This window comes from Squalius cephalus (assembly GCF_949319135.1).
Source record: "Squalius cephalus genome assembly, chromosome: 14".
Classification (NCBI taxonomy): Eukaryota; Metazoa; Chordata; class Actinopteri; order Cypriniformes; family Leuciscidae; genus Squalius; species Squalius cephalus.
This window is the reverse complement of record NC_137135.1, coordinates 35,837,159-35,851,821: the sequence shown is the minus strand read 5'-3', so window position 1 is coordinate 35,851,821 and position 14,663 is coordinate 35,837,159. Positions and strand designations below refer to the sequence as shown.

The following is a 14,663-nucleotide window of genomic DNA, read 5'->3' as shown; positions in this document are numbered from 1 at the left end:
TCATCCTTCAGTTTTTCTTACTTCATAAACTCTTATATTAATGCTATATTAGAGTCTGTTTGTTAGATTCTTATTGTGCTGTGATTTTCCAAATAAATCATACGGTCTGATAATTACATGATTAAAAATATATGACTGTCTTGAACATCATTATCTTATGTTTTGTCAGCAACTTAAAGTGTTTCAACTACCGGAAAGAAAATCCATCTAAAACATGTTGCAACTTATAATCAAAGTCCTTTTTAAGACAAGTAATTTCACTCTTTGAATGGGGGAACATTAAATTCTCCAAAACGGTTCGCCAAGATTACGATTAAAATTTCATATTTCAATTCATCAATGAAATCTGACAACAATCGTCTCATAGATTTTGTTTTTAAATGCTCGATTCATTTAAAAAAAGTGGTATTTTCCAGGCTAATGCGTCTCAGAAACTAGGAACTGGAGCTTCTAACGGCAAATCTGTGATTTAACAATCAGCGATTGGCTCTTTTCTCTAGGAGGCGGGACTTAATCCGCCATATTGCTGTTGCACTTTCTCCCATTCATAGTAATACGAGTGCACCGTCTTTCTGTGTATAAAGGCTTTGTTATAATCCAAAGCAGTTTATATAATGCACTTAACATCAAGCATTCAAAACATATGGTACTTGAGCACAAGTTAATAATGAGTGCAACTATAATTTATGTTCGTATTATAGCCTACTTATATTTTTAATGTTAAATTACTGTTAAATGTAAAGGGTAAAACGTTTAATTCACCAGTATTTTACATTGTTTCTGAATGTAATAATAAAATGTGCTCATGTGATTTTTTTTTTTTTTCTCTCAATGCAATTTTGATTTTTTTTGGAAGGATTTTTCCAGAAAATACTGTAGTTAAATCACTTTAAATTTTGAGTAAGACAAGTGCTAATGCATGCATGAAGACACAATTTTGATGCAAGGTTTACAGATATGTGTAATTTTGCCACTTAATCATACTCGAAGCACTAGTGGAGTTTGTACTAAAGCTCTCGTCTTGTTTCTGCATGTCAGGTGGTGCAGAAGAAGGATTCGCACGACTACAGGTGTCTGTTCAGGGTCTGTTTCATTCCCCGAGACCCGATGGAGCTCCTGCAGGATGATCCGGTGGCCTTCGAGTACCTCTTCCACCAGGTCACACACTGCCATTACTTACATCTGCAAATATCTCAAATATGGGGAAAATAATAAACATTCATGTGCTAACTACACGCGCCGCGATAAAAGCCTCTTCTCCATGTTAATCAGTGTTTGTCCTATCCAGACGCGACGGCGACACGCGACGATTCTAGTTTAGAAACGGTTTCTATTTTTCTGCGACGTCGCGCTGGAACAACAAACACAAAGTGTGGCGATGATAATCTCAGGTGCTGTTTATGTGCTTTATTTAATGTTAAAAGCTTTTAATGTGACTCTGAATATCATTTAGTGCTCCAACTTTGAAGCTGTAAAAGCAACAGTGGATAATTCACCTCAGATCTTCAAATTAAACAAATGGAAACAAGAACGTTCAAACTGTGAACAAACAAGTGTATTCTTTGACAAAGATTGTTTTAGTAACTCAGTAGCCTATGTATTTGAATAATGTTTAAATGGTGTAATATTTGTGAATTTGATTATGTACTTATCCACTTTCTTGCGAGTGCCGTCAACATTACTCTCTGGCGCCGCGAGACTCCGCCCACACGCTGTTCTGATTGGCTGACTCCGCCCATACGCTGTTCTGATTGGCTGACTCCGCCCACACGCTGTTCTGATTGGCTGACTCCGCCCATACGCTGTTCTGATTGGCTGACTCCGCCCATACACTGTTCTGATTGGCTGACTCCGCCCACACGCTGTTCTGATTGTCTGACTCCACCCATACACTGTTCTGATTGGCTGACTCCGCCCACACGGGTGGACAGACAAATTATTTGTCGCTTGAATCTTATCACATCACGTCTGGTTAGGACACGGTTTAAAGCTCACGGCGCAAGTGCACTAGGGTGTCCGAATCCATTTTTGCTAGTTTAACGACGGGGAAAATGGTCTAAAAGGGTCGTCCTTTTTCTCTTTATGAGTAATGGGTGTGTTTGGTCTCTATTCTCTTAATGAGTAATGGGTGTGTTTTGGGCGTAACGTGCAATAAACCAATCAGAGTCTCGTCTCCCATTCCCTTTAAAAGCCAGTTGCGCTCTTGTCATGGCGGATTCACTATTTACATGGAGGAATTTGTCAACGGCTCAGTCTATTTCAGTTACTCAAAATAACAATGCACCTGAACACACACCTGGTTTTCAGGCCAGCAGCTCATGGGCACAGATGGGCACAAATGCATTTGTTATTTAAACAACGTGACGCAGGACATGAAAATGAAAATTGCGTTGGGCTGAAACTAGCAAAACACACTTGTGTCGCGCCTGCCGTGTATGATAGGGCCCTCAAGCTTGAAAACCTGTTCTAGTAGAGCTCAAAAACAACATCAAGGCTTCATAGGTCATCTTGAACTATAGTAACCCTGTTGTGTGTGTGTGTGTGTAGAGTGTGGGAGATGTGTTACAGGAACGCTACGCTGTAGAGATGAAATGCAACACAGCGCTGAGACTAGCCGCTCTTCACATGCACGAGAAACTGGCGAGCTGCGGACAGACGACGAGAGCCTCTGTCAAGAGTATTGTGTAAGAGCGCACGGATACACTCAGAAATACTCCTGCTACATTATAAAACAGTCATTAAACGTGTGTGTGTGTGTGTGTGTCAGTAAGGAGTTTGGCTTAGAGAGCTTCATCTCTCCCACGCTGCTGAGGAACATGAGAGAGAAAGATCTGCGGAAAGCTCTCAATCACCACATGAAGAAGATCCAGTCACTGCTAGAACCACGGCAGAAGGTGTGTGTGTGTGTGTGTGCGTGTGTGTATAAGATTGATATATATACATACACACTGCCATTCAAAAGTTTGGGATCTGTAAGATTTTTAAAAGAAGTCTCTTCTGCTCACCAAGACTGCATTTATTTGATAAAAAAAAAAAAGTAATATTGTTAAATATTATGACAATTTAAAACGTATGGATATATTGTAAAGTGTAATTTATTCCTGTGATCAAAGCTGAATTTTCAGCATCATTACTCCAGTCTTCAGTGTCACATGATCCTTCAGAAATCACTCTAATATGATGATTTGATGCTCAAGAAAAATTTATGATTATTATCAATATTGAAAACAGTTATTTACATTTTTATTTCAGGATTCTTGATGAATAGAAAGTTCTATTTCATTTATTTGAAATCTTTTGTAACATTATAAATGTCTTTACTGTCACTTTTGATCAATTTAATGCATCATTGCTGAATAAAAGTATTGATTTTTGTTCACATCATTTAATTTCTTCTCCTCCTCAAAAAAAAAATCTTACTGACCCCAAACTTTTGAACGGTAGTGTTTAATGTTGCAAAAGATTCTATTTCAGATATATGCCGTTCCTTTAAACTTTTCTATTCATCAAAGAATCCTGAAAAAAAAAAATTTTTTCAACATTGATCATAATAATAATAAATGTTTCTTAATCATCAAATCCTCATATTAGAGTGATTTCTGAAGGATCATGTGACACTGAAGACTGGAGTAATGATGCTGAACATTCAGCTTTGATCACAGGAATAAATTACACTTTAAAACATATTAAAATAGAAAACGGTTATTTTAAATTATAATAATATTGAATAACTGTTTTTTTTAATCAAATAAATGCAGCTTTGGTGAGCAGAAGAGACTTCTTTTAAAAACATTAAAAATCTTACCGATCCCAAACTTTTGAACAGCAGTGTGTGTATTTCGTAGTGTTTAAGAAGATGATCCCGTAGGTTCCTATAGGTTACATCCTGCACATTTTTATCAAACATACTGGGTTTTCCATGTATATTTGCATACCGTGCACATCATACTGTACTCACTGTACACAGTTGTCAGAGCCTCTCTCTCGCTCTCTCAGGTGATCTCTGCGTCTCAGGCCCGGCTGGCGTATCTGACCCAGATGGCGGAGCTGATGTCCTACAGCGGGAGAAGCTACAACGCCACCATGCTGGTGAGAGAGGTCGCGCATCCGACACGTCCAGCCGGAACAGATAACTAAATCTGCAGGGCACAGATATGCTGCGTTTATTTTCCTCTATTTTCTGACTCTTTTATTTTATTTTATTTTTTTTTTATTTTTTTTTACCAAACAAATACAGAAAGACAGAAAGAAAAGAAAACATACAGTATACTTACAATACATATGCACTCATCCTTACATAAGAACATATTCTTGTGTACACGTCACATGTACATACAGAATGTATACTTGAGCGCATATGCACATCCATAGACATACACTGGTCACCAGGTATAGCTTATATTACATTCATGATCACATGATTCGATCAAATTCTGCAATACAAAGTTATGTTAAGGGTTACACTTCCAACACAGTCCAAGGGCTAGAAGTCAAAAATGGTCCATTTTCTACCTCATGTATACATATGAGGGTGGGGGGGGGGGCTTTCTGTAGCCAATGTAATCTTTTCATCTCTTTTCAACCACTTCCCCCAATATGATGAAATTCTATTAGTTGTAACAAATTGTATTCTTTAGGATAAACCCTTGAGATGCGTCATCTCGTTTTCAACGGGGTCCTGAGACACAAAGGTTAAATAACAACACAAATCAATAGACACAAGACAAAACAAAATCAAGTCTCCTAATTCAAAACAACAAACACACCACTAAAAAAATTATTATTTTTTTGCCAATGATTATTTGCCTAGCATTAATAAATATAATCATAGCAATTACAAGACGTTTCAAAACAACGAAACAAACCATTTTTAAACATATAAAATGAAATATCGGACATTTAAAGGTAAATTATTCCAGTCTGCAGGAGCCTTAACCCTAAATGCCTTCTTCCCAGAAACTTTCTTATCTAAAGGTTAGTTTAGTTTCAATTAGTATGTTGTCTTACTGAAACCGTCAGAGTTTCTATATCGTACACATCATTTACAATGTCTGGTCATTCATATATAGATGTGGGATCTTCCTTGAGCCATTTGCTTGTAATGCCTTCTTACTAGTTGCCAGTAATATATTAAAAAGGTAGATGTGCTTTGTTATTTCTGAAGGAGAAATGCCCAAGTACATTGTTTTAAAGTTACACTCAAGATTGCACCCCATTATTGCATTTCTCTATTCAGATCCTGACAATAAATATGAATAACGTTACAGTCCCAAAAGATGTGAAAATGTTCAGCCAATGGTTTGCATATACTTTACTGGGGGTTATGAAGAACCTTATTGCATTTTTCCAAACAAATTTCCTTTCTTTTTTTTTAAAGATAATGTTACGCTGGATAAAATCTTGTCAAGCATCCTCCCATTTTCAAGGATATTAATTTTTATCATGTTATATAAGCCGGCTGTTCTAGGCAGCAAGAGATCTGGATAAAACAGCAGCATCTTTCACAATGGCATAAAAATAAACCTTGAAATTATCTGAGAGTGATTCATTAAAAAGACCTTGCTCGTAAGATTAGTTTGTTCATGAATCAGACTACAGACTTCAGTTAAAGAGGAGAGATCATGCTTTCTTCACATCTTCATCTCTCTTCAGTGTGTAATGTTGCTGTTTGATCATGATAAATCTCTGCAAAGTCACACAGTTCTTCTCTATATCAGTGTCAGTGTTTCTGAACTCCTGAAACGCCTCCATTGTAGTCTTGAGTTTCTTCCGGGAACGAACACGTCACAATATTCCTCATTATAATAATTCATGCGCAGAATAAAGGGGCGGGGCCTGGTTGAGTTAGTGTGTAGTGTGTTAAACTGGCGGTTATGGGAAGGGGCGGGACATTTCCCAAACACACTCGAAGCGCTCGACCAATTACAACACACTGCTCCAGCCGACCAATCAGAGCACAGTGTGCTTTTCAGAAGGAGGGGCTTCATAGAGACAGGAAGTAAACAGAGCGTTACTGACAGACTGGGAAGAGAGGAGCCGCAACAATGGAGAATATGAGGAGAATAATCAACATTCAAGCAGAAAAACCTGTTCTAGTAGAGCCTGAAACAACACTTTGTAAAAGGGCATAATATGACCTCTTTAAGGTTATCTATATCCTTTATATATTGATGAACGTTTTTGGTTAGACTGAGTCAGATTGGAGTAAATGTGTGTCTTACAGCTGCAGGACAGGGAGTCGTTGGTGAGTTTGCTGGTGGGAGCGAGATATGGGATCAGCCAGATACTAAACCACCAGCTCAACATGATCTCCACCATCATCGACTTCCACTACATCACCCGAATAGAAGTGCTCTCAGAGTCTGACAGAGTCAGCATGGTGAAGATTTACCTGCAGGACATCCAGGTGTGTACACGTCTGCCAATAGATTCAAATTAACAGAGTTAAAGGGATAATTCACCCAAAAATGAAAATTAGCCCATGATTTACTCACCCTGAAGCCATCCTAGGTGTGTATGACATTCTTCTTTCAGACGAATACAGTCAGAGTTATATTAAAAAATGTCCTGTCTCTTCCAAGTTTTATAATGGCAGTGAATGGGTGTTTCTGTTTTGAAGTCTATAAAAGTGCATCTGCCTGAAGCTAGTTATTTTAGTTGATAAAGTTATAAATATGGATATTTTTCTTACACAAACGCATCGCTTCACTTCAGAAGGCCTTTATTAATCCCATGAAGCACTTTAATGATGGATAGATGCACTTTAATGATGGATAGATGCACTTTTATGATGGAAAGATGCACTTTTATGAAGGATAGATGCACTGTTATGATGGCTAGATACACTTTTATGATTGATAGAAGCACTTTTATGACAGATAGATGCACTTTTATGACAGATAAATGCACTTTTATCATGGCTGGATGCACTTTTATGGACTTAAAACAGAACCAGTAATTCACTGCGATTATAAAGCTTGGAAGAGCCAGGACATTTATTTAAAGGAGAACTTGGTAACTTTTTTAACTTAATAAAACTGTCTAGAATTCATTTGGATGGTTAAACAACCTGTTCTGGTGATATTGGTGACTTTCCCCGCTCCCCCCAGCGTTCCCAGGCGGAAAACCAACCTTGCAACTTGGGGACTACCGTCCCAGCAAGATAGAAATTGGAAGTCTCGTGAGAAGCGAGAACAAGAACGAGAACGAGCGTGAAACACGAATTGCTTTACGGCAATTCGACATAAACACACATGCATGTATGATGTATTACCAGATTACCCACCTCGGTAGACATAGCTCCACACGATACAGTTGGCTTGCTCCGATCATAACAAACGCACATGAGCAGCGGTAGAGAGGGGGAGGAGGCCGCCGCAAGTGAGTTTTTTACGGCCGTGTTGTGAAATATACGCCCCCCCACAGCTGTAGGGGGAGCTCGTGGGGAAAACATGCGACAACAAACGGAAAAATCAGCGAAGAAGTGACTAGAGTTCGCTAGAGTTGCAGAGTTCTCCTTTAATATAACTCTGATTGTATTCGTCTGAAAGAATGTCATATACACCTAGGATGAGTTGAGGGTGAGTAAATCATGGGCTAATTTTCATTTTTGAGTGAACTATCCCTTTAAAATGCTGAAACTGGGCCTTCAGAACATACAGGTGTGGATAAAAACATGAAATATGTTTTTATCTCTCCATTTCTATATATATATAAACTATCAGACTTTCTCCTGCAACTTCCAGCCTATAGCCCTGCTAATGGAGTCCGTAGCAGCGAAAGACCTGTCCTGTCTCCTGGCCGGATACTGCAAACTGCTGGTGGACCCAAACATCAATGTTTTTCGCTGGGGACCCAGACCTAAAATGCGACGCATTCCGGCGGAAGAAGGTAGGAGATTTGGGAAGGATGTGTCATTAAATTATATGACATTACCTCTTTTTTTCTCTCTTGCACTGTCGGGACCAGTGTAATTCCAAGTTTTCTGAAGCCATTAAAGTCGCACTGTAGTCAATAATCTTATCCCTTAAAACTCATCTTTGATCACCAAAATGACATATTTAAATGTTTTTTTCCTTGAAAAAAAACTCTTCATGCCTTAAAATATCTTGAGTGTAACTCGACACCCTTGCCTCATTTAGTATGCGCGGTTCTATGAATATGCAAATGAGCCCCGCCTCCACTCACTCACTCAGCTCAGAGATCCACTCGTTGACGATCACACGTTGATCTGATTGGTTACAAGGTAGTTTGTGACGTCTGAACACCATATATAGATATTTATAGTTATTCTATAGAAATTCTAAATTGATCAAGATATAAAACAGTATTGGTATTGGATTGGCATTGATATCGGCAGATACCCAAGATTGCGATATCCGTATCGAACATAAAAAAGTGGTATCGATTCATCCCTAATATAAACAATACTAAATCAACACTGAACAGGATGGCTTGGTTGTCCACAATTTGCTACCCAGCACAACAGCGTAAAAATAGAAACCAAGCAAGAGGCAAAATGCTCGCTGTATGTTTGCTTGCTAATATTTACTCAGATTTACTCAAAAAAGTCCTATAGTACAGTGATGGTGTCAGATTGTGTTACTTTGAAATATACCATGGTACTGAAATTCATGTATGTTTAAATGGTATTCCAAAGTGCTTCTATTAGGGATGCGCCGATATGAAAATTTTGACTGATACCGATAATAACCGATAATTATTTATATTTGAATGCTGATAACCGATATATTGGCCAATAAATCTAAATCCAAATTTTTATATAATTTTTGAGAGCCTGATTACAAAAACAAGTCTCACCGTGTCCCAAGCACACAATTATAATGTTCTCATTATAATTTTATGAGGCCGATATGACAGACTTGCACATGTTGCACTTAACCGTATTTTCCTTTTCAAAGTGATTCCAATCATATTTCAAGCAATTCAAAAACATCATGTTGAACAGTGCGCATCTGAAGTGTCTCAGCTGAAGGAAATAATCCATTATTTATTGGCTTTAATATATTGGCCAAATTTTCTAATCTGGCCGATAACGATAGCATTAAAAATGAACATATATCGTCCGATACCGATAAGGTGGCCGATATATCGTGCATCCCTTGCTTCTATGTATACCATAGTACTACCATGAATCTAACACAGTGTAGCCAATGAGCTACAGTGTGTTACAATGTCAAGATTCACAAATTTTACGAAATGTCTTTTTGCAAGATTCTTCCAATCAGTTGTTTTTTTTATATGCATTAAATTGGTTATAAAACAGATTCACTTGTACATTATATCATACTAAATACTATATAAATTGTTTAATGTGTTGGTTTAGGGTATGTTTCTCGATGTGGGAGCGATTCAGAAGACAGTTCAGAGGATGACTATCTCATGGAGGGACTACTGGACACTGAAGACACTATATCCACGAATACAAATGATGGAACGGAGGAAGGAGAGGAAGCCGAGGGGAAAAGCGAAGCGGAAGCAGAAAGAGTCAGAGTGATTGTAACACATCCCTTTTTAGAGGATGAAGGAGACGAGGCGAGCAAGAGAGAGTCTGTTGGAGATGGGGATTACGCCGAGAGAATTGACGCCCTTTTGGAGACTGGATGGTATACGGACCCTCGGGTCAACAGCAGCTTTTCCAGTTTGTCCAGTAACTCGCTGAATGCACTAGAGGAGAGTATCAAGGCAGCCATTGGTGGGCTTGGCCATATAGATGCCTCTCTGGAAGAAAAGCCCAGTTCCGGTCTTGGTTCTGGGGCCTCGAGTCTGGATGTCCATCACCCTTACCTCTTAGAGGTGTCAGAGCGTTTGCATGAAAGGGGCAGTTCAAACAAACCCGGACGGCCTTGTGACCTGACCTACGATAATCACTCAGGTCTATGCTTCTCTGAACTCTCCCAAATGTCAGACAGCTTGCCGAGTCCGCCTGCGGCCAGCGACGATGCATTGAGCGAGGAGGATGATGACGGTCACATTTCCACCATGTCAGCAGAATTTGAGGCAGTGTTAGCCTCCTGTACCGCTAACAGCATAAATGCTAAGTTAGCAGGAGTAAACTTTCAGGCTCTCTTCACTAGGATTCACAACAATCCAGCATGTAGACAAGAGGGAAACAGCTTCCCAAAGAACCAGGCAAATGACGCTAAACCACAGGGAGCATCTTCAAAAATAATAGCACAATCTGTGCTGAAGAGAACTGTGCCCTCAGATGTCCCTGAAAAATCAAAGGACTCTAGAGACAGTTATTCATCTGAGGATGAATTTTATGATGCCCAAGATAGATTTACCCCTCCCATCACAGAGCAAGGCATCACAGGTCAGTGAACCATCTTTTTTTTTAATTAGAAAACATGTGCATTCTGTAGAGGAATGTTCCAGGTTCAATACAAGTTAAGTTCCTTCAACAACATTTATTGCATTAAGTCGGTTACCAGAGAAAGTAGTTTCGACAAGCTAAACAAGCTTAAATTACTGTCATGGCAAAGCACTTGAAATGAAAGCAAACGTGGCTATACACCTGGAGGGTTTAAAAGCAGAAATGTAAAGCTAAGCATATTTGCAAAGGCAATTCTCATTTAAAATATCTATTATTTCATCTGTAAATTTGTCTAAATAATTATTTTTGCATTTATTTTAGATATATAAGTCATATTTCTTGTATACTACTTTTATATTGCATCTCAGTAGCAGGGGTTACTGCCTTTAAATAGTTTGTCCATAATAAATATTGGATATAAATTAACACAGATGAGGGTTAGCAAGACATTAATCCGAACATGTGTAATGTTTCAATCTTGTGGCTATACTTTTAGAACATTATGTTCATCTTGTAAGTGCATCTTTTAAGTAATGAGTCAAAATAGGTTTTTGAAGGTAATCAATATTGTCACAAATACTTAACATGTATTGAACCTGGAATATTCCTTTAAAATGTTAATTATCTAGGTTTTTATTGATGTTTTTTCATCAAACGTACAAGTCTCTCATACCTCTTATTCTTTTGCAGAGAAAAGATCAGATTCTGAGAACATGCATCCTTCTCCTAGCATTTATGACATCAAGGTTATTGTGGACAAGACAAAAGCTCCTGAATCCAGAGATAGCAAGGAGGAGGACAGTGCCGCAGCAGAGGACCTCAAAGAAAAACCTTCGCTTGCCAACCATTTCACCCCTCTGATCCCAGAGTCTAAAAACCCTGAATTGGAGGTCCATCAGCCCTCAATGATTTTGCCCCCTGAACCTTCACCTGTGGAGCCTAAACCTTTCTCTGCTAACCACTCCACGGGTCAGAAAGCCCAACACTGCAATGGGGACATCCCTGGCCGAAATGCTCACCTTCTAGAGATGGAGCCAGAAACCATGGAGTTTAAACCAGTCACGGGGCCTGGACCACCAATGTCTTCCTCACTAATTACTGCTGTACGCCAATCTACCCTTCCCCAGCAGAACTTAGTAGACCTGGAGACTCTTCAAAATGGACCCAGACCTCAAAATGGAATATCTGACCATATCCCGGCCAGTCTAGAAAAGAAGACTACTCCAAATCTTGTGGATCTTGAAGGACTTGATAGTCAAGACATTAAGCCAAGTCAGAAAGAGCCAACAAATGCCGAAGGAACAACTGAATTTGGGAAAATAACAGCAGACAAAAAGGGTCCTCTACAACAACGATCATCAGACTCCCTTGAAACTATAAAAACGGAAAATAAAGTCCCCCAGATGAACACAAAGCCCCCAATTCCTCCCAAGCCGTCATTCATTGTTTTACAGCCACCCTCAAAGGCTGTTGATGCCCAGTTACAAAAACCTGAGGAAAAGGCAAAAGTTCCCCCCAATGGTCTTTCTCTACACCCCTGGTCTCAGAGAAATGGTACCAGTGCCTCCCCACCCTCTACACTGAGTAAGGGTGTTTCTCTTAGTCATGAGAACCTAAGAACTGAACTAAAGGCTAAAAGCTCTACAGTCAAACCGACAAGTGCTTCAACCACTCCTACCCCATCTCCATCTCCCTTACCTTCTCCCTCAGTTCAGTCTGTAAATATTGTTCCTGAAGATCCAGCTCGAACCGGGACTAGTTTTCCCAGCAGAACAGGCTCGTCCGGACGTCTGTCTGCCACAGCCTTGCGTGGAAAAATTCAAGATATGCCCTGGTACCTCACCCGTTCCCAAGAGATCTTGGGGACAGTAGCACTCAGCAACACTATTTCATCAACGGGTAATAAAGCAACCAATGGGACAGGTGTGAATCATGAATTAAAGGTGTCCCCCAAAGCCACTTCAGTGCCATCTTTGATTGACTGGAAAGAGAAAGATGCTGAAGTAGTCATTGTGAAGCTCAAAGACGGACCAGAGGAAGTGTCCACAACTCCCGTGAAGGACACCAATGGGAAACCTCCGATGTCGTCAAGCCATCCTGACCTGAGGCAGAAATTGTCCACTGAAGCCCCAGAGTTGCACCGGCATTTTGGGACCTGCAAGTCCGAACAACCTCAATCACACAAAGGCAACCCTTCAGAGATTCGACTTGACAATGCTTCCCCTCTGTCCTCCACAAGCCGTGACGCATGTGGCTGCCATACAGTCTACGCCAACTGTTTCAGCGGAGATACAGAGGACAACTGCGGCTTTGACGATGATCTGACCGTCTACGAATTCTCCCGTCGAAACCAGATCAGTAAACCGCCTCAACCCACCCCAGGTGCCTCCCCTGCAACCCTCTCTGGTCCCTCTCCAAATGTCCTATCCCTACTCAGAGATTCCCCTCGTCCCTTATCCACATCCTCAGAACTCAGTCCACTCCTGATCCCGCCCAGACCTCGGGAATCTCTGACTCTAGACCACTACGGACCAATAGATAATCCCCTCAGTTTTCTGCAAGGCCGTCATTATGTTACCGGTCAGAAAGGTGCAGGGCTTAAAGACGGCTATGCCTGTTTGCAGAGAGACATTAATGAACTTCTTTTAGTGTTGAAGAAAGGACCTTCTGCTGTACACCCTCCAACCCACAAGGGGGAATGCAAAAACGACAACATGAATAGGCATTCGCTTTCAGAGACTGAGAGATGCCTGGTCCAGACGGAGGCACGAAGGTTGGCATCGGGATGCCAGAGAGCCACACGGGTAGGATGGGCACCTGACGATGCTCTTCTGTCACTTGGAAACAGCTTTGGAGCTCTAGTGCAACTTGCCTCAACGTGCATGCGAGTTCCCTGTTCGGACTGTGGAGGATGTCATGGGGATATTGATGCAGACGAGGCGCTTGGGAAGCTTGAGGAGATCGTGGACCTGTATAAGGAGTTTGTAGGTGCTGTAGAAACAGCAAGAGAGGGCGAGGGTGTCAGACTCTTGGCCAAGCAGTGTACGGTTCTCATCTCAACTGTCTTCTCGCTCACACAACTGTTTCGGACACGGACACCAGACATAGACAATGGAAATGTACCTCTGAACTTTTAAACTGTACCTTCCGGGACCCTCTTAAGGGATCGTAGAGTACGAGCATAGAATTGTACTTCAAGTAGCGATGCCTTTCTGGCATCTAAAAACTGATTGTGTGCTGGCACACAAGAATAATAGTAAGTGCCGTGAACACACACACAGTTAGCGAACTAACAATTGGGAACTGTTACATGTTAACCTGTTTGTCTTGCCAAGTCTCCCTATAAACGTACTGGAATTATGCATTCGGACATAGCTATTTTCTAACAGTTCTTTAATTCCTGATGTATGTACAGTCTGTAGTATGTATTTATTTTTTACATACAGTATATGTGCACCGTGGTTTCTAACTTGCCATACCTGCATTTTGTTTGTTTTGGGTGTATGTGAATCCCTACCTCTTGCTCTAACTGAGATAAACAGTGTTATGAAGCTTCACTCGTTTTCACGTTTAGTTTAGTTTAGTTGTGCTGCTCTTTACAGATTGAAGGAACAAAGTGAACAGACACCCCAGATAGCAACATAGTGTGTGGAATCCATGTGTATCAGATGTGGGCCGGGTCTGGGCCGTGTGGAATCCATGTGTACCAGATGTGGGCCGGATCTGGGTTGTTTGGAATCCATTTGTACCAGATGTGGGCTGGATCTGGGCCGTGTGGAATCCATGTATACTAGATCCGGCCTACATCTGTGCCATGTGGAATCCATGTGTAACAGATGTGGGCCGGATCTGGGCCGTGTGGAATCCATGTGTACCTGACGTGGGGTGGATCTGGGCCGTGTGGAATCCACGTATACTAGATCCGGCCTACATCTGTGCCATGTGGAATCCATGTGTAACAGATGTGGGCCGGATCTGGGCCGTGTGGAATCCATGTGTACCAGATGTGGGACGAATCTGGGCCGTGTGGAATCCATGTGTACTAGATGTGGGCCGGATCTGGGCCGTGTGGAATCCATGTGTACCTGACGTGGGGTGGATCTGGGCCGTGTGGAATCTATGTATACTAGATCCGGCATACATCTGTGCCATGTGGAATCCATGTGTACCAGATGTGGGCCGGATCTGGGTTGTTTGGAATCCATTTGTACCAGATGTGGGCTGGATCTGGGCCGTGTGGAATCCATGTATACTAGATCCGGCCTAAATCTGTGCCATGTGGAATCCATGTGTACTAGATGTGGGCCGGATCTGGGCCGTGTGGAAT

At 40.9% G+C, this 14,663-nt stretch overlaps 1 protein-coding gene across 5 annotated transcripts in view; it reads left to right on the top strand.

Annotated features, from left to right (window-relative positions):
* frmpd1b (FERM and PDZ domain containing 1b) overlaps positions 1–14,426 on the top strand; it is a 51,253-nt gene extending 36,827 nt beyond the window's left edge. For all 5 annotated transcript variants that reach the window (XM_079891792.1, XM_079891788.1, XM_079891789.1 and 2 more), the window contains exons 10-17: positions 1,039–1,158; positions 2,548–2,684; positions 2,768–2,894; positions 3,997–4,089; positions 6,224–6,406; positions 7,746–7,890; positions 9,347–10,336; positions 11,027–14,426. In XM_079891792.1, the coding sequence (XP_079747918.1) occupies positions 1,039–1,158; positions 2,548–2,684; positions 2,768–2,894; positions 3,997–4,089; positions 6,224–6,406; positions 7,746–7,890; positions 9,347–10,336; positions 11,027–13,473 (4,242 nt within the window). In that variant the 3' untranslated portion in view covers positions 13,474–14,426. The remainder of the gene's footprint in view (positions 1–1,038; positions 1,159–2,547; positions 2,685–2,767; positions 2,895–3,996; positions 4,090–6,223; positions 6,407–7,745; positions 7,891–9,346; positions 10,337–11,026) is intronic.
* Positions 14,427–14,663: the final 237 nt, after the last annotated feature.